The sequence below is a fragment of the Oncorhynchus mykiss genome, chromosome 29, assembly GCF_057628025.1.
Source record: "Oncorhynchus mykiss isolate SJ-2025 chromosome 29, ASM5762802v1, whole genome shotgun sequence".
NCBI classification, from domain to species: domain Eukaryota; kingdom Metazoa; phylum Chordata; class Actinopteri; order Salmoniformes; family Salmonidae; genus Oncorhynchus; species Oncorhynchus mykiss.
The window spans coordinates 23865881-23886957 of NC_143050.1; the positions used below are offsets into that span (position 1 = coordinate 23865881).

Here is a 21077-nt window from a genome sequence, read left to right on the forward strand (position 1 = left end):
ACACAAAACATTTCCTGGGCTAATAATGTAAGCAATAACACATAAAAACAAAATATTGCAAAGTTTACTTAGAGCTTGAAACATGGCAGCCCTCTCCGTTGATGCCATTATCATCAGAATTATAATATATTTAATCCATTTTAGAATAAGCTGTAATGTAAATGAAATGATAACAAAGCTTTTTTCCTTTTCACACCTTATCATTTTAATTCACCAGTAGAGTGAGCATAGACTAGAAGCTGCAGTAAACTACACGGGGTTCTGCTTAGCAAATGTTAAATTGTGTTTATATGTGTTTACGGTCATGACATACAAACACACACACACACACACAGCTTGACAGCAAGATAAGTCAGCTTGATAGGTTTTTCTATGTTTTCTTTGTATTTCATTAAAGAAATAAAGAACATTTGAAGTAAATGATTGTAAAATAACAACATTTTACTATCTCCACGTTCCTTACATTTAAAAAAAATCTAGTTATTACCATTAAAGTGAATGTTGACGAGCCTTAAATCAAAAATGGCACTGTCAAAATGGCTGGTAGACATTTTGTGAGATGTGTGGGAGAAGGTAGATCAATAATCCATTGTCATTACCATGGCACACCATAATATTGCCATATTATTGCCAGCTCCTATTACTGTGAACTTTGAGGGAACATAATTCAAGTTTTAAACAGTAAAAATGCATGGTAAATATTTGTGGCATGTGTGCCACGAGTATATCAATAATCTTGTGTCATTGCCATATCACACCATAAGATGCCCATGCAATGCCAATTCAAAGATGGAGAAAAGGCTTTTGGGTATCTTATGGTCGATAAGCATTCAAGCCCTTTGTTATGGCAAGCCTAAATATGTTCAGGAGTAAAAATGTGCCTAACAAGTCACATAATAATTTGCATGGACTCACTCTGTGTGCAATAACAATGTTAAACATGACTTTTGAATGACTACCTCACCTCTGTACCCCACACATACAATTATCTGTAAGGTGTCTCAGTCGAGCAGGGATTTTCAAACACAGGTTCAACCACAAAGACCAGGGAGGTTTTCTAATGCCTTGAAAAAAAAAGGGCACCTGCTGGTAGATGGGTAAAATTAAAAAGATCTGACCTTGAATATCTCTATGCCTTTCAACGGGTATGGTAGTAGGTGCCAGACGCACCGGTTTGTGTCAAGAACGGCAACGCAGCTTCCCGTGTGTATCAAGAATGGTCCACCACCCAAAGGACATCAAGCCAACTGGACACAACTGTGGGACGTATTGGAGTCAAACATGGGCCAGCATCCCTGTGGAATGCTTTCCAAAACATTGTTGAGTCCATGCCACAACAAACTGAGGCTGTTCTGAGGGCAAGGGGGGGAGTGCAATTCTGTATTGTTAATTGTTGCAGGGGTGACAGACTTCCAGTATCTTGCGGTGCATTCTGCAAAGGACGGCTCACACACATCCCTCTACGATAAGATCATCTTGCGTAAACCAGAGAATAATGAGTTCTTTGAGCAGCTTGTGCCCCTCTTCCTTCCTCCACCCATCTTCTCTCGCCTGGACAGTGCTGTGGACTATAACTACCGACCTGAAATCCAACACAAGTAAGCAGGGGCATTGGAGCAGTGTTACACTACACAGTTTCACCCTCATCAGAGGAAGTGTGTTCAGCTCAGAAACAAATATGCCAATGGAAGTCAACATGTGTGTCAGCAATTATGCATAAGAATTCCCAACAACAACTTTACAAAATGGTGTGTTCAACAACAGGAGCAAGACAGGAAGCCCCTCATTTAGTTATAAAGATGCAGGTGCTAATAGACTTGGCCATTGGCCAACCTGTAGGAATTATTAGCTAAACCATTGTGGTCTTGTGTCTTCCGTGCAGAGAAGGCCATTGTCCCCCAACAGTCTCCAGGGATAATCTGATTGGTTTGAGTCGAGCCCGTCGGCCTCATAATAACGTCTTCCTCACTTTTAACGACCAGAACATCCCCACGGAGCCCCTGGAGGCTGCCAAGGTCAACTAGAAGATAGTGTGTTTTCACCCCAGTGACATAAAGGCAGAGGAACAACTGAAGGAGGTTAGTATACTTTGCATTGGGCTACTGAGGTTATTGTGAAGACTGCAGGAAGTCACACACAGCGGGTGATGTTTTATACAATTTGTATTATTGTTAATCACAGACGTGTTAATTGCATATGCATAGGAACATAGCTTTTTTCAGTTTGAGCCTTTGTTTTTTAATCCTAATGCTATTTTAAGACTGAAACATTTACTTGGGTGTTAGGCAATAGCAGGGTTCCCCGACTGGTGGCCCGTGGGACGAATTTGGCCAGTAGGTGATTTTATTTGGCCCCCAAAGTTTTCTGACATAAAACATTGTAAAAACACCAGCAAATCATCTGTGATTTTAATTTTGGAAATCTGTTACAAAGTATTCCCCACACATAATAGAGAGATACAGTATATGTGATCATATACACATGTAAACAAGGTTTTAAATGATTATGTTTTAGTCAAATATTATATTTGGAGTCCACAAATGATTTGTCATTATCTTTCTGCCCTCTGACGAACAGCTGAAGATAAAAATCCACCTACGGCTGAATTTAGTTGATGATCCCTAGCCTATAGGCTAGTTTGTATTTTATCTCTAGGATTTAGAGGGAACTACAATGGATGCTTTCAGGCCTTGAGGAGGTTTTCTGTGGGGAAAAAATGCATTGAAAATAAAGGGAGCGTTTACCCACCTAATTGTTTTACCACTACAGCACTGACATTACCTGCCCACCTAGACTATATTTTTTACATCACCATATCCAGAGACTGTTCCTAAGACAAATGTCTGCACATATGAGAAATGTGTTGCTCAATAAGGTATTTTTCTGATCTCCTGAGATAAATTGGATATATTTTGAATCATGTAGCTCTCGTTCATGTCTGACTTCTCTCTCATAAAGGCTCCTTAAGAGAAATAGAAATATGTCAAAGAGAAGCTGTTGTTGAGACATGTGATATGGAAAATATGCACATGGGAAATGTTAAGTCTATTGCTTTGATATCCCATCTGTGTTAACTTTTCCCAAACCACACTGTGTGTAGATGTTTGAGAGCCGGCCCATCTGGTCCGGGTACGCGGTCAAGGCCAACCTGGACCTCCACCCTGATAAACTGAAGCTGCTGCTCCCTATCATGGCCTACTATATGGTGAGGAGACCTAGACCAGCCAATGGAAAAAGCAACAGGAAACACACCTCCACAAATAGCGTATGTCTGCTATCTAACTGTCACCATGGATACTACAGCCCAAGCTCAAGGTCACGCACCTGTATACCATTCATCAGGATGCCAATTGTTTGGCTGTCTGCATATTCTCTGACACCTAACTAATCTATATGGTGAGCAGACCCAGACCAGCAGGGGGTCAATAAAGGGAAATAGGGCATCTCTCTATTTACATGCCATGTCCTATTCAATTCATTTGACTTGAAATGAACATGAAAATCTATTTGATCAATACACTCTTTGACCAAACGTATGTGGACACCTGCTTGTCGAACATCTTATTCCAAAATCATTAGAATTTATATGGAGTTGGTCCCCCCCCTTTGCTGCTGTAACAGCCTCCACTCATCTGGGAAGGCTTTCCACTAGATGTTGGAACATTGCTGTGGGGACTTGCTTCCATTCAGCCACAATAGCATTAGTGAGGTTGGGCACTGATGTTTGGGTCGACATCAAGATTGAGTCAACGGAACACGTCATTGTTCTTATTTGCCATTCAAAATACATCGAAAACCTCCCCTGGAGGAGCCTCTAGGTGAGATATGACTATGACACCAGAGGCCAAGAAATACCAGGTGCTGGACTTCAGGATCCGCTGCAGTACCAAGCACGGTGAGGAGTGGGGGCAGGGTGGAGGTTTGGTTCAATCTAATCTGGAGGGACAATTTATTCCACAGCCTTTGTTAATCATGCGTTGTTTTATGAGACTGTGTTTTCCCCCCCTGTGACTGTCTTCAGGATATACTATCAATGACATGCCAGTGAAGGCCAAGAGGAGAACTTTCAAATATATCATATACTGGGTATATGTCTGGTGTGTGTGACTGGGTTTGTGCTTGCGTGTGTGTGTCCGTGTGTATTAGTGAGGATTGTCTCACTAATGTCCCTCTTTGTTGTTCAGTGCCCCAGGCTGCTAATGTGACAGATTTACCTCCTGAGGGCCCTGCTGGTGGACATAGTGCAAATATAACCAGATACCAGCTCAAGGTAAGAGACTATAGACTTCTCCACAACTTTTTCACATTCTACACGATACACTGTACTCACAAGAATAATGTCACAGTAATAAGACATCATATGCTAACCCCCCTCTACCATGTCTCTTGTTTGTCCAGGATTCCTCATGCAAATTCTGAGATGGGACCCTGCCCCCCCACAGGCAGATGTTCTACCAGCTCTGTGATCTAGACGTGGATAGGTAAGATCCAACATGGTATATGGGTGATTCCAGACAAGATTGGCCAAAAAATATTTATTCTGTTTTGGATCTTCCTGAAATAAAATCTGTTGAAAGATCCTTTGTGGGATGTATGTTTGGCGTACCTTTTGAAATCTGTATCCAAAATAACGATTGCGAAATAACTAATTCAAGTTGGGACATTTTTTACCTTTTGGATTTACCCAGGTCTTCTTTAAGACACTACAACAATGAGTCAGTAGATGCTACAAAGCCAGACGTAGTGTCATTTTAAACAGTACTGTGTGCTCTGAAATATGACTAGTGTTGAGATTAAGAATACAATTTCTGTACATTAGTTTATGGTTCTTTAAAAATATAAACCTACATTTCTTAAGTACCCTTTTTGATGTTCATTATTTGGCATATTGTTTTAAACAATATACTCTACAAGTACATAACATTTCCAGAGTTGGTGCTCTGCTACTTTTCAAGTTATGATACATTTTATGAGCAACACCAATATATTGAATGGGAAAATGGATTCAAAGGAACTCCTTCTGCTGGTGACTTACTAAATATGCAATCCTAAAGGAGGGCTGTGATTGGCCTTTAATTTCAATAATTAAATGGGTCAGAGCACACAGTAAGATTTCACATGACACCAAGAATGGCTTTGTGGCATCTACAGCATCCACATAATCATTGTTGTAGTGTCTAAAAGAAGGCTGGGGTATGTGAAAAATTACCTAACTTTAATCATTTATTTCTCAATAATGATTTTTGGTACAGACTTCAATGATATGCCAAACATCCTTCCCACAGGGGACCTTTCTATGGATTTCAATTCAGAAAGATTCAAAACATCATAACAACACTGCCTTCAAAAACTATTCAGAATTATTCAGTATTTTGTTGTGTTACAGTCTGAATTACAATGGAATTAAATGTATTGTTTTTCCTATAAGTCCTAAAAAATTATTTTAGTATTTTTAGCACATTTATTGAAAATGAAATACAGAAATATTTGTGGAATGTGATGTGGAATAGAGTTCCTTGTAGTCATGGCTCTGAGCACCTCCCATAGTCTGTTTTTGACTTGGGGACTGTGAAGAGACCTCTGGTGGCATGTCTTGTGGGGTATGCATGGGTGTCCGAGCTGTGTGCCAGTAGTTTGACAGCTCGGTGCATTCAACATGTCAATACCTCTCACAAATACAAGTAGTGATGAAGTCAATCTCTCCTCTACTTTGAGCCAGGAGAGATTGACATGCACTTTATTATTGTTAGCTCTCTGTGTACATCCAAGGGACAGCCGTGCTGCCCTGTTCTGAGCCAAGTCCCTCTTTGTGGCACCTGACACATAACTGAACAGTAGTCCAGGTGCAACAAAACTAGGGTCTGTAGGACTTGCCTTGTTGATAGTGCTGTTAAGAACACCTTACTGTGGACAGACTTCTCATCATCTTAGTTACTGTTGTATCAATATGTTTGGACCATGACAGTTACTCCAAGCAGTTTAGTCTCCTCAACTTGCTCAATTTCCATATTATTCATCACGAGACGTATTTCAGGTTAAGGATTTAGTGAATGATTTGTCACAAATACAATGCTTTTAGTTGTTTAAATATTTAGGACTAACTTATTCTTTGCCACCCATTCTGAAACTAACTGCAGCTCTTTGTTAAATGTTGCAGTAATTTCAGTCGCTGTGGTAGCTACCATGTATAGTGTTGAGTCATCCGAATACATAGACACACTGGCTTTACTCAACGCTAGTGGCATGTCGTCAGTAAAGATCGAAAAAAAGTAGACAGCTGCCCTGGGGAATTCCTGATTCTACATGGATTTTGTTGATGTCACGACTTCCGCCGAAATCGGTCCCTCTCCTTGTTCGGGCGGTGTTCGGCGGTCGACGTCACCGGCTTTCTAGCTACCGCCGATCCACTTCATTTTCCATTTGTTTTGTCTTTGTTTCACACACCTGTTTTCAATCCCACAATCACCTGTTCATTATTTAACCCTCTGTTCCCCCCATGGTTTTTGTGAGTGATTGTTTATTTGTACGTTTGATTACTCATATCTGCTGTCCTGCGCCTGACTCTCTACACCAGCTACACCTAGGGCCATTACAGTTGGGGAGGCTTCCATTCAAGAACACCCTCTGTGTTGTGTGACAGGTAACTCTTTATCCACAATATAGCAGGGTGTGTAAAGCCATAACACATATGTTTTTCAAGCAACAGACTTTGATCAATAATGTCAAAAGCCGCACTGAAGTCTAACAAAACAGCCCCCACAATCTTTTTAACAATCAATTTCTCTCAGCCAATCATCAGTCATTTTTGTAAGTGCTGTGCTTGTTGAATGTCCTTGCCTATAAGAGTGCTGAACGTCTGTTGTCAATTTGTTTACTGTAAAATAACATTGTATCTGGTATGTGTGGGGTACAGAGATGAGGTAGTCATTAAAAATAATTATTTGGGATCGGTATCCCATTCATGGGATGGTTGAGCTAACATAAGCTAATGCGATTAGCATGAGGTTGTAAGTAACAAGAGAATTTCCCAGGACATAGACATATCTGATATTGGCAGAAAGCTTAAATTCTTCTTGATCTAACCGCACTGTCCAATTTACAGTAGCTATTACAGTGAAATAATACCATACTATTGTTTGAGGAGAGTGCACAATTTTTAACATAAAAAGTTATTAATATACAAATTAGGCACATTTGGGCAGTCTTGATACAACATTTAGAACATAAATGCAATGGTTCATTTGATCAGTCTAAAACTTTGCACATACACTGCTGCCATCTAGTGGCCACAGTCTAAATTGCACCTGTGCTGGAATAATACATTATGGCCTTTCTCTTGCATTTCAAAGATGATGGTACAAAAATGTATAAAAGAACGGTTGGTTATTTATTTTGTATTATCTTTTACCAGATCTAATGTGCTATATTCTCCTACATTCCTTTCACATTTCCACAACCTTCAAAGTGTTTCCTTTCAAATGGTACCAAGAATATGCATATTCTTGCATCAGGGCCTGAGCTACAAGCAGTTAGATTTGGGTATGTCATTCTAGGCAAAATTCTTAAACACAAAAGGGCAGATTCTTAAACGCCATTATTGCACAGAGAGTGAGTCCATGCAACTTATTATGTGACATGTTAAGGGAAAGTTTACTACTGAACTTCTTTAGGCTTTCCAATTTAATACTTATTGAATCAAGACATTTCAGCTTTTCATTTTTAATTAAATATATATATTTATATATATTTATATAATTACACTGACATTATGGGGTATTGGGTGAAGGCCAGGGACAAATATATATATATATATTTAATCCAGGTGAGACCTCTCTCTGTAACACTGGTGCAGCATTCACATATGATCGACCTGGCAGAGTTTGACTTCATGGTGTTTAGGTGGTTTTGAGTGTGTGTTGAATTGCAGTTCTTTCATAAGAGTTGAAGGAGAACCCCCTGGGGAGGGATAAAACTGTTACAATACACAACAAGTGATGACTACAGTCTTTCTCATAGGTCAAGCTGCTTTTTATTAATGTTCAGATGTAGTGCAGGAAAAATTGTTGTTATGCCTAATTTAGATGTTTTTTTGCATATCATTTCCGACATTTGGTAGGATTTTTTTTTACTCAACTTGCCTCTATTTAAATAGATGCAGCTTCTCTTCTACCATTTCTCTCTGTGCTGGACGAGTTTCTTAAACTCAGCCCCCTATTTAAATAGATGCAGCTTCTCTTCTACCATTTCTCTCTGTGCTGGACCAGTTTCTTAAACTCAGCCCCCTCTATTTAAATAGATGCAGCTTCTCTTCTACCATTTCTCTCTGTGCTGGACCAGAGTTTCTTAAACTCAGCCCCCTCTATTTAAATAGATGCAGCTTCTCATGTACCATTTCTCTCTGTGCTAGACCAGAGTTTCTTAAACTCAGCCCCCCCTATTTAAATAGATGCAGCTTCTCTTCTACCATTTCTCTCTGTGCTGGATGAGTTTCTTAAACTCAGCCCCCCCTATTTAAATAGATGCAGCTTCTCTTCTACCATTTCTCTCTGTGCTGGACCAGAGTTTCTTAAACTCAGCCCCCCCTATTTAAATAGATGAAGCTTCTCTTGTACCATTTCTCTCTGTGCTGGACGAGTTTCTTAAACTCAGCCCCCCCTATTTAAATAGATGCAGCTTCTCTACCATTTCTCTCTGTGCTGGACCAGAGTTTCTTAAACTCAGCCCCCTCTATTTAAATAGATGCAGCTTCTCTACCATTTCTCTCTGTACTGGACCGGAGTTTCTTAAACTCAGCCCCCCAACCCACAATAAAAAAACCCAGGACCGATAATGTAAAATAGATTGGATTCTCTTAAATTTCTGCTTCTCTCACGGAGCGAGGGAATTAAGTGATTGGGGGGGAAATGCAATAACTCTAAAACAGCGGAAAGATTCTGTTCAAAATTTCCAAAGAACCTCAGTTTGACTGGTTAAGGAAATTAAAGGCTGGGAAAACGATCCAACTTGTTTCTGATAATATTAAGTTCTTCTTGGATGCATATTTTATGTGGTTGGTTGGAATACTGTCAGCTTTTATATTGCTGAAAAACATTTATACACAGTCCCTATGTCACGGTCTTCCTCCTCTTCATCTGAAGAGGAGAGGCGAGAAGGATCAGAGGACCAAACTGCAGCGTGGTATGTGTTCATAGTGAATTTTAATAAAGAAAACACTGAACACTGCAACACTATACAAAAACAATAAACCAATGACGACCGTGAAGCTACAAATGAGACCTGTGCTGAACACAAGCCACTAACATAGACAATCACCCACAAACAAACAGTGCAACCCAGGCTACCTAAGTATGATTCTCAATCAGAGACAACTAATGACACCTGCCTCTGATTGAGAACCATACTAGGCCGAAACATAGAAATCCCCAAATCATAGAAAATCAAACATAGACTGCCCACCCAACTCACGCCCTGACCATACTAACTACATACAAAACAAAGGAAATAAAGGTCAGAACGTGACACCCTAACCGCAGAGTCACATTCTCTCAAGATGCTGAAAGAACTAAATCATATTTCTCCACTCCTGTTCCCTAGGCAAAATTATCATTTGCTATATGAATTTACTGCAAGAAAGACTTAAATCAGGAGGAGTTAATTAATATTATATTATTCTACATGTGAGAGGTTATAGGCCTACAGTTGATGTCCTGACTTCACTTTATTTTCTGAACTTTCTGAACAACGGTTCGCTGACCAGGGGGTTCGGCCACACCTTCAGCAACCCTACTTCCGCTATCCCTGATGTGAAGTGAACTAGTGTGGTCCAAGATTAACCATGAGGTCCAGTCACCATGAGAATACTTTCCTCTAGCTCTGGACACAACAGTCTGTCTGTCTGAGGTTTTGGTTACTTCCCCACTGCCGGTGTGCAGGTGTGGGCACAATAAGGAGTGCAATCTAGTATGTTAGATGACATGTGGATCAATGAATTGTACATGAAATTGTACAATTGTACATGAAATAAGTGTGTTTGTGTGAGTATACAGTGTTTGTTTTGTTGACTTGTTGATGTAAGATTTAAATCAAATATGAGGACACAGTGAATGTTTTAGTTGTTTCTATGTCAATCATACAGTATATCTGTGCTTTCTGCAGCACCATAGTCTTCTGGGCCTGAGAGTTCTATTACCAGGAGAAAGACAGTAATGCAGTAATCTGTGAGCTGCTCTGACAGTTGGTGCTTAAAGCTAGTGAGGGAGATAAGTGTTTCCAGTTTCAGAGATTTTTGCAGTTTGTTCCAGTCATTGGCAGCAGAGAACTTGAAGGAGAGGCGGCCAAAGAAAGAATTGGTTTTGGGGGTGACTAGAGAGATATACCTGCTGGAGCGTGTGCTACAGGTGGGAGATGCTATGGTGACCAGCGAGCTGAGATAAGGGGGGACTTTACCTAGCAGGGTCTTGTAGATGACATGGAGCCAGTGGGTTTGGCGACGAGTATGAAGCGAGGGCCAGCCAACGAGAGCGTACAGGTCACAATGGTGGGTAGTATATGGGGCTTTGGTGACAAAACGGATTGCACTGTGATAGACTGCATCCAATTTGTTGAGTAGGGTATTGGAGGCTATTTTGTAAATGACATCGCCAAAGTCGAGGATTGGTAGGATGGTCAGTTTTACAAAGGTATGTTTGGCAGCATGAGTGAAGGATGCTTTGTTGCGAAATAGGAAGCCAATTCTAGATTTAACTTTGGATTGGAGATGTTTGATATGGGTCTGGAAGGAGAGTTTACAGTCTAACCAGACACCTAAGTATTTGTAGTTGTCCACGTATTCTAAGTCAGAGCCGTCCATGATGATGAAGAGGAGTGACAATGAGATGCAGACAGAGATGTTGGATTATATGTGAGGAAGGACACGGTCTACCCCTGCCCTGAGAAATGGACTAGAATTGTACAAACTTGCTTCGTTCACTGCAAAAACTTACATTTTTGTGTATTTGCAAATTAGTGTGAATAAATGTATTTAAGTTGAGGAGTGATCTTTCCTCCTTTATTGTACACATAACAATAACCAATGGAAAAAGTGACAAGAAACACTTTCAACACACCTCCAAAAATAGCATGTCTGCTATCTAATTCTGTCACCATGCATACTGCTGCCCATACCCAAGGTCACATACCAGTACACCATCCACCAGGATGCCATTTGTTTTGCTGTCTGTATATTCTCTGACACCTAACTAATCTATCGATTGTAAAGATTGAGTTACATGAGCTGCAAAATATTTAGTAATGTGATTGAACATCTTATAGACCAGGGGTAAGCAAATCCTACCCTGAGGTTTTTCTGTTCTACCTGATAATTTTTGCCACCATCTGGTATCCCAGGTCTAAATCTGTCCCTGGTTAATTAAAAAATGCCTTCAAGGTCAAGATTTGAACATCAAGACATTGTCATCTTGAACCAGTTGAAAATAAACATGTCATATACCAGGGCCCACCATGGAAGCTACAATGACAACGTCCCTCCCATATTTATGTTACTCTGTTCCCAACTCTCTGGGTAGAGGGGACGATACCGTATGCCTCCCAGTCAAAACAGTTGGCACATATATTATGGCAACATTTTGTGACGTTTTTGTTAGTTTTGGTCTTAGGCGGGTTTCTTTTCGGCGGTTTGTGCACACACATTTTTTTCTTGAAGCAAGTTTATTGTTTTCAACAGTACAACGACCCGAACACACCTCCAGGCTGTGTAATGGCTATTTGACCAAGAAGGGGAGTGATGGAGTGCTGCATCAGATGACCTGGACTCCACAATCACCAGACCTTAACCAAATTGAGATGGTTTGGGATGAGTTGGACTGCAGAGTGAAGCAAAAGCAGCCAACAAGTGCTCAGCATATGTGGGAACTCCTTCAAGGCTGTTGGAAAAGCATTCGTCATGAAGCTGGTTGAGAGAATGCCAAGAGTATGCAAAGCTGTCATCAACACAAAGGGTGGCTACTTTGAAGAATCTGAAATATAAAATATATTTTGATTTGTTATCACTTTTTTGGTTACAACATGATTCCATATGTGTTATTTCATAGTTTTCATGTCTTCACTATTATTCTACAATGTAGAAAATAGTACAAATACAGACAAACCCTGGAATAAGTAGATGTGTCCACAATCTTTTTTTTCCGTTATGCTCTTCAGCAGGTTTTTTTTCCAGCTGTTCGTGCACACAAAATGTTTTCATGATGCAAGTGGAAGTTCGGTAGCTGAAGTCTATGCCCCTTCGTCGGTGATTGGTCAACACCACTACTCCTAGTAGGAGTAGGAACTATGGACGGGATTTCTCAATTAAGTGTTTGCTGTCAGTCAACGAAGGACTTCTAGTCTTGCACATTTTTTCACTTCAGAAATAACATTTACATATCTTACATTACTCATATCACATGTATTATACTGTATTTTATACCATGTATTGCACCTTGCCTATGCTGCTCGGTCATCGATCATCTTTATACTTATATGTACATATTTTCATTCACCCCTTTTAGATTTGTGTGCAATAGGTAGTTGTTGGGGAATTGTTAGATTACTTGTTAGATATTACTGGACTGTCGGAACTAGAAGCACAAGCATTTCTCTACACTCGCATTAACATCTGCAAAGCATGTGTATGTGACAAATAACATTTTATTTGATTTGATTTGAGAAAGTGGAAAGTTTAGAGTTCCTCGGCGTACACATCACAGACAAACTGAAATGGCCCACCCACACAGACAGTGTGGTGAAGAAGGCACAACAGTGCCTATTCAACCTCATTAAGCTGAAGAAATTTGGCTTGTCACCTAAAACCCTCACAAACTTTTATAGATGCACAATTGAGAGCATCCTGTTTCACCGCTGTTTCACAACTTATCACCGGTGGCAAACTATCTGCCCTACAGTACACCTACAGTACCCGATGTCACAGGAAGGCCAAAAAGATCATCAAGGACAACAACCACCTGAGCCACTACCTGTTCACCCCGCTACCATCCAGAAGGCGATGTCAGTACAGGTGCATCGAAGCTGGGACCGAGAGACTGAAAAACAGCTTCTATCTCAAGTCCATCAGACTGTTAAACAGTCATCACTAACACAGAGACTGCTGCCTACATACAGACTCAAATCATTGGCCACTTTAATAAATGAATCACTAGTCACTTAATACAATGCACTTTAAAAAATGCCACTTTAGTAATGTTTACATATGTTACATTACTCATCTCATATGTATATACTGTATTTTATACCATCTACTGCATCTTGCCTATGCCGCTCGGTCATCACTCATCCATATATTTAGATTTACATATTCTTATTCCATCCCTTTAGATCTGTGTGTATTAGGTAGTTGTTGTGGAATTGTTGGATTACTTGTTAGATATTACTGCACTGTCGGAACTAGAAGCACAAGCATTTCGCTACACTCACAATAACATCTGCTAACCATGCGTATGTGACCAATAAAATGTTTAAACATTTATTATTTTAATCTGGGTTACAACATTCAACCCACATAATGCATAACACATTTAATTTTCAAAATAATAATTAAAAAAATATATAATTGAAATTGAAAACTGTGAAAAGAATGTCATAATCAAACCAAAACAATCTCAAAAAGCGCTAATCGCTCAGCTCTAGCGAGCACAAACGTTCACTTTTGCCTCAACGAGTTCTGCTAGGAGCAGTAAAAACTTCACCTTTATGGACTTGAACAAAACTCAACAAACAAAGCTCTGTGATGGTATAATATGGGAGGGGCCTCCTCCTGTATAAAAGGTGTGCTGACAGGTGTCTTTGGATGACCGTTATGAAGACACTGGGGATTTTGGTTTCTGCTGCCCTGTTCCTGGGGTCCGCCTCTGCTGCCACTGTAAGTCCATTTTAGTTGATTTGGTTTTTATCAATTGATCTTTACTGTAATTAAATTAATTATTGTTTTTTTTAGTGAAACAAATGTCCAAATAGTATATTTGTTAATGTAGCTGTTTTAATGTAGCCATGTTTTTTCTTACTATCTGTGGTTTTGATCAGCTCGTTGAGGTGAAGAAGATACTATAGAAATGTAGTTGGACAAAAAAAGGTCTACTAAGTATAAAATAGTTTATACTGAGAAGGTAAACAATAGTAAAACACAAAGGCTTAAAACATCAGAGTTAAGAACATCTCCTGCGTTTGTGTTTTTTCACATGTTTATCAGCAATGGGTTGACAAGCAGTGTGAATTCAACAGCTGAACATCTTTTTTGCAACAGTTCGTACTAATAAACAACAAAAAACAATGACACTACATCCATAAAACAGCATCACTGAATAGATTGGTGCCTATTATAAAAACAGTTTCACACTTTACACATGCACATATTACTGAATGTTTAATGAGTTCGTATCTGCCCTTTGGGTGTGGATGTGTAGCTTGGAGTGGTGTACACTGAGGGAGGCATGGTGCAGGGGAAGAACATCAATTCTGATGGACTGTTCCGCACCATGGACGTCTTCAAAGGAATTCCCTTTGCTGACAAGCCCGGCAAGTTTGAGAAGCCCAAGCGTCACCCTGGATGGGATGGTGGGTACCAAAAAACGAAATGCCTCAGATGTCTATCCATTCAGCAAGAAATATCATATTATTTGTACAAAACAATGTAGTAATACTGAAGCAGATTGTATAATAAATATTGGACAGGCATGTATCAGACCGTACTCTTACTAACACTCATCTCAGTTGACTGACTGCTTCTCCCTGTGTCTCCTTCCAGGTGTTCTCAAGGCCACTAAGTTCAAACCGAGGTGTATGCAGCTGAACCTGCTCCAGTCAGACACCCGTGGCCAAGAGGACTGCCTCTACCTGAACATATGGGTCCCTCAGGGCAGCAGCGGTATGTATTATGTACAAATGTAGGATCTTAATTTGATCACCCAGTTGTAGTGAACTTAAACTTGTAATCCATTTGAGGTTAAAAAAGCTTCTCAAGTTTGTAATTTCCACTTTGAAATTTCAGACTTGATTTTCTCTTTTGAAAATTGTATAAACCTCAACGAAAATGTCCATTGACTATAATCCACATAAGAATTTACATTTGCTGTTGCTGCAGGATTATTTTCCTGCTTAAGCAAACTGGCTCAAATTAAGATCCTACACCTGTTCCTGTGTCTTTACCTGTCACTAGAGTAGGACACCAGATAATAAGGCGTCAGCCCTAGTCTTTCATCCACATATCAAGACATCATACAGTATGACCTGCTGATGTGTAGTAATACTAATAATGATATGACCATATGGTGTAATTCTTCAAATGTATTGAAATATCCCTCCTTTCTTTCAGTCTCCACTGGTCTGCCAGTAATGGTGTGGCTCTATGGAGGTGGTTTCCAGGTTGGTGGCTCTATGGGCGCAAACTTCCTGGATAACTATCTGTATGACGGGGAGGAGATTGCTAACAGAGGCAATGTAATCGTGGTGACCCTGGGTTACCGTGTGGGCACCCTGGGCTTCCTCAGCTCTGGAGATGCCAGCGGACCTGGTAGGTGTCAACCAAGGCTTTGCCTGGCTGGCTGGCTGGCTGGCTAGGTGGGTGGGTAAATGGCCGTGGCACAATCGGTGTCACATCAGCTGATGTATGACATTGATCTTTTCTTCATGTACTGATTCTCAGGTGACTGAATCCACTTTATGAGAATAATGTTTAAGAATACTGTGTTTGTTTAACTTTTAGTAATCAACTGGCTCTTTCAGAAACTTGAGCCATTCTGTTGGAGGCAGATGTACAGTATGTTAGTAGGTAGATAATCTCTCTTAACCCAGATGTAAAATCTTGAGTAATTTGGCCAGCGTCGTGATTGCTTTAACTTCGTGTCCATACTGTATGTGTTAGAAATGGAAACTTCCATCAAAAACAAAGTCTCCAACCTCGCAAAAGGTAACTCAAAAAGAAACTCTACCCATTTGGCCATGGTGTGGAGAGACTTTTTTTCCCAGTTTTAATGAACATTTCCTGAATTTCTACACATTTAGCCAAAACTTAATTTATTTAATGATATCTGAGTGAGAGCGACAAACAAAATCAATGGGGGCCCCCTGAAGGTCAAGTCCCCTGGGCACATGCCCTGCATGCCTAATCAGTATTCGGCAATGATAGCTGTCTAGACTAACTTACCAATCAATACATTCTTAGCTGACTTGGCTAATTGAGTGACTGTCAGTAACTGACATAACAAGAGAAAAACTGCTGATGCACAACAATATTTTGAAATCACACCTCATGTATTCTACTAATCAAACTCTCAACAGTAAGTTAAGACCCCAGACTGAGTTCCATAAGCGACTGATTATGCCTGGAGCCGGCCCTGACATGCAGAATCTGCCCATGGGAAATTAGTAGGTAGAGTACTGCTGCTGGCTCACAGAGCTGTCTTCCATGTCAGGTAACTATGGTTTGTGGGACCAGCACGCTGCCATTGCTTGGGTAAACAGGAACATCCGTGCCTTCGGAGGAGACCCCAACAACCTCACCATCTTCGGGGAGTCTGCCGGCGCTGTTAGCTCCAGCTTCCAGGTGTGGGACTAAAAAAGGAGAGTAACAGTTCTAATACAGAGCTCTCAGGGCGAAGATAGTGATGTCAAAATACAAAGGAAGTCTAGTAGAATGATGTTTCTTCAGTCTCAATGTTATAAACTCTTAATTAAAATGTCATGATTATTCAGGGTCTTCCTGCCATAAAGCATACCTTAATTGTCAAAGTGTCTAGTTTCTGTTAACTGTTGTGTCTATGAAGTTAGTTGATAGGGTGGTGATACATTTAACAATGAGAACAGTGAGATTTCTGCTTCTTTATTTTGGACCATGATGTCCTGTACGCTACATAGTCAGCTGTTTGTCACAAGTTCCTGAGACCTCGGAGAACTCCTGTGTCTAAAAAGGTTGAAGGAAAACACTTGTATTTCAGACCTTTTTAACGTTGGACTTTTTAGATAGTTAGATATGTTTAAGCATTAAGCAGGGTTCTCCTGTTATGATTGTAAGCAAATATAGGTACAGATGTACTATGTACTAATGTACTAATTTGAGTTTGATTGCAATGTACTAATTTGAGTTTGAATGTACTTTACCGCCACACAGACACTCTCTCCCCATAACAAAGGGCTGATCCGCAGGGCAATCTCCCAGAGTGGTGTTGCTCTCTGCCCCTGGGCTATCAACAGGAACCCCCGTGCCTTTGCAGAGAACGTATGTGTACTTCTGTAACAATGAGGTAGAATATGGACTGACAGAGAGGGATATTGGCTGTTAAAGGGATGTCTCATCCCCCTTTCTGTCTCTTTAGGTTGCTGAGAAGGTGGGCTGCCCCAAGGATGATCAGATGATGGCCTGCCTGAAACTTGTTGACGCTAATGTTCTCACTCTGGCCGGTACCACGGCCCTGGGTGGTTCTCCCTCCAGTGAGTATTCACTGAGATTAATGTACGGGGCTGTGGCACGCTGTGAGAAAGACACTGAAGAGGATGTGATTTGCATGCGTTGATGCCTGTAATGATACCTGTATAGATGACAATTACACAGTAATTTGGTGATGGCCATGTCCTGCCGATAGCATCAAGAGGTATGTCTGTCTCTCTAGCCCCCATGGTAGACAACCTGGTCCTCTCCCCTGTGATCGATGGGGACTTCCTGCCTGATCACCCAGGTAACCTGTTCCACAACGCCGCTGACATTGATTACCTCGCCGGGGTCAACAGCATGGATGCCCACCTCTTCGCTGGCCAGGACATCCCCAATATCAACAATCCAAGCGCAAACGTCCCCGTGTGAGTGGCTATGCTATGGGCTGGGAGGAAGAGGGCTGATTGGTTACCTGGGAGGAAGAGGGCACTCTGTTCGGTGTTGGCCATGTGGATGGTGTAGCTTAAATGGGACTGCAGATTTTACAGAACCAACTGAGTCTAACAAGTAGAAGTAGAATCAAATAATAAAGGACAGGGTTATCAGTTCAGCCAGGTCCCTAACACAGTGAGATTCAGAAGGGGTTGATATATCTGTTGGGCCTTATCTCTAGGGTATCCAATCAAAAATGCATATTTTGACCAATGGGTAAAATAATGTGTCAATTTTGTAGAAACTCCTCTAAGAAAACCAACGGTCCAAACCATCATCCATTCAAAAGTCATTGATGCTTTTACCCTTGTAGGATGGCCAAAATTAGGATGACTAAATCAAGGGAGGAAAGAGAAAAAAAATATATAAAAAATAAGGAATATTGCACAGCATCGCATTAGCTAGGCTGGGTGCTATGTATGAATGAAAGCTACCTGGCAGGGTCACATTCCTGTTTAATTTTTCATATTTCTTCACGAATCCGTGGGACATAAAACAATATAGAGATACACCACACGACCAAAAGTATGTTGACATCTGCTCGTCGAACATCTTATTTGGGGCGGCAGGGTAGCCTAGTGGTTAGAGCGTTAGACTAGTAACCGGAAGGTTGCAAGTTCAAACCCCCGAGCTGACAAGGCACAAATCTGTTATTCTAACCCACTGTTCCTAGGCTGACTGACTTGCCTAGTTATATAAAGGTAAAATATTTATTGGAGATATGGAGTTGGTTTCCCCTTTGCTGCTATAATAGCCGCCAATCAAGTTTTTCCAACTAGATCTCGACAAACCATTTATGTTTTTTCGGAGCCCGCATGGCCGGGATAGTCCAACCTCACTTTGTGCACAGGGGTATTGTCATGAAGCAGGAAGGGGCCTTCTCCAAAATGTTGCCAAAAATTTGGAAGCACAGAATTATCTAGAATGTCATTGTATAATGTAGCGTTAAGATTTCCCTTCACTGGAACTAAGGGTTTTTGCCCCGAACCATGAAAAACAGACACAGACCATCATTCCTCATCCACCAAACTTTACAGTTGCCACTATGCATAGAGGCGGGTAGCGTTCTCCTGGCATCCATCAAACCCAGATTCTTCCGTCGAACTGCCAGATGGTGAAGCGTGATTCATCACTCAAGAGAACGGATTTCCAGTGCTCAAGAGTCCAATGGCAGCGATCTTTACACCACTCCAGACGACGCTTGGCATTGCGCATGGGGATCTTAGGTTTGTGTGTGGCTGCTCGGCCATGGAAACCCATTTCAAGAAGCCCCGGATTAACCATTTCTCGTCCTGACATTGCATCTAGAGCCAGTTTGGAACTCAGTAGTGAGTGTTGCAACTAAGGACAGACAGTTTTTACACGCTGCGGGCTGCAGCACTCGGCGGTCCTGTTCTGTGAGATTGTGTGGCCTACCACTTCGTGGCTGAGCAGACGTTGCTCTTAGACGTTTACACTTCATAATAACAGCACTGACAGTTGAACGGGGCAGGTCTATCAGGGCATACATTTGATGAACTGACTAGTTGGAAAGGTGGCATCCTATCTCCATAGACAAACATTGACAATAGAATGGCTGTGCCACAATGGAAGTCACTAAGCTCTTCAGTAAGGCCATTCTACTGTCAATGTTTGTGTATGGAGACTGCATGGCAGCGTGCTCGATTTTATACACCTGTCAGCAACTAGTGTGGCTGAAATAGCCAAATCCAGTAATATCATGGGGTCTCCACATACTTTTTTTATATATATTGCATCTCTCTTCCCCTTTATCACTACAGGTCAGACGTGAAACTGCTCTTGAGTTCTTTGACTAAGAAGGGAGAGGCCGCTACAAACAACGCTTTCACAGAGTACACGGCTGACTGGGGAGATGAGCCTAGCCAGAAGACAATCAAGAAGACCGTTGTTATGATCGAAACTGACTACATCTTCCTGGTTCCTACCCAGGTTGCTCTCTACCTGCACGCCTCTAATGCCCAGTTAGTCTTCCTCATTGTTACTGTAGCACAGCCCTTCTCACCCAGTTTGTTTCCCAACCTAGCATTACATATCTGATATCTAGTAATTTCTTCTGTCCTTGCCCTACTCCAGATCTGCACGCACCTACTCCTACCTCTTTTCGGAGCCCAGCCGCATGGCCGGGATAGTCCAACCTTACCCCAGCTGGATGGAGGCTGACCATGCTGATGACCTGCAGTATGTGTTCGGCAAGCCCTTCACAACGCCCCTGGCATACTGGCCCAGCCACCGTGACGTCTCCAGATACTTGATTGCCTACTGGACCAACTTCGCCAGGACTGGGTAAAAAAGAGCTGCAATGCAATCATGTTTTTGTCTCCCCCACTGGATGGGATTACTGTATAAGGGATGTTATCCTCACGAAAACTATATATATCTAATGTCCTCACCATTATGTTTTTCTTACCATCAACCCCTTCCCACCACAGAGACCCCAACAACGGGGAGTCGAAGGTGCCTGTGACCTGGCCTGCATACACCACCTCTGGGCAAAAATACCTGGAGATCAATGCCCAAATGAACAAGAACTACGTCCATGAGAAGATGAGGGTGCGCTTTGTGAACTGGTGGTCTAACATTTTTCCCAGCCTGCCCTCCGTCTGAGAAAGCTCTCACTGAGCACAGGCTCCCTGATGCATCATTCACAGCTATACAAATTGTTCTTGTCATGTCACAAATGCAAGGTATCACCAGATGCATTTCTGATTGTATTTTTTTTTATTGACAAATTAAATTAATGCAATTAAGAAGTCTACCCTGTTTTCTGTTTTTAATACTGTCCAGAGTATTTTGTTTGTATTTATCAAGAAATGATCTTATATGGACATTATGAACTCCTACCAAGTAATATACACATTTTTTTCACATCCCGATGGTGAAAGAAACAGTATGTTGGTGTAGACCTATTCCTCAAAGCTGTATCATCAGAATTTACCTAGAGTTATATATATATATACATACAAAGTATGTGGACACCCCTTGGTGGCATACCACTGCTGGTCAGTCCCTGGATGGGAGACCTGATGCTGCTGGAAGTGGTGTTGGAGGGCCAGTAGGAGGCACTCTTTCCTCTGGTCTAAAAAAATATCCCAATGTCCCAGGGCAGTGATTGGGGACACTGCCCTGTGTAGGGTGCTGTCTTTCGGAT

At 41.3% G+C, this 21077-nt stretch overlaps 1 protein-coding gene and 1 pseudogene across 2 annotated transcripts; both read left to right on the plus strand.

Annotated features, from left to right (window-relative positions):
- Window positions 1-536: 536 nt before the first annotated feature.
- Window positions 537-3414, plus strand: LOC149970395 (general transcription factor 3C polypeptide 5-like; annotated as a pseudogene). The gene is made up of 4 exons (XR_016493138.1): window positions 537-543; window positions 1400-1598; window positions 1883-2078; window positions 3101-3414. The product of XR_016493138.1 is annotated as a general transcription factor 3C polypeptide 5-like (transcript).
- Window positions 3415-13769: 10355 nt separating this feature from the next.
- On the plus strand, window positions 13770-20682 carry LOC110509852 (bile salt-activated lipase). Its single transcript, XM_021591012.3, has 11 exons — window positions 13770-13912; window positions 14454-14604; window positions 14795-14914; window positions 15362-15559; window positions 16461-16591; window positions 17156-17263; window positions 17361-17475; window positions 17655-17841; window positions 19690-19890; window positions 20003-20212; window positions 20359-20682. Exons 1-11 carry the CDS (start codon window positions 13841-13843, stop codon window positions 20531-20533), a joined length of 1668 nt encoding a protein of 555 aa, XP_021446687.1. The 5' UTR covers window positions 13770-13840; the 3' UTR covers window positions 20534-20682.
- Window positions 20683-21077: the final 395 nt, after the last annotated feature.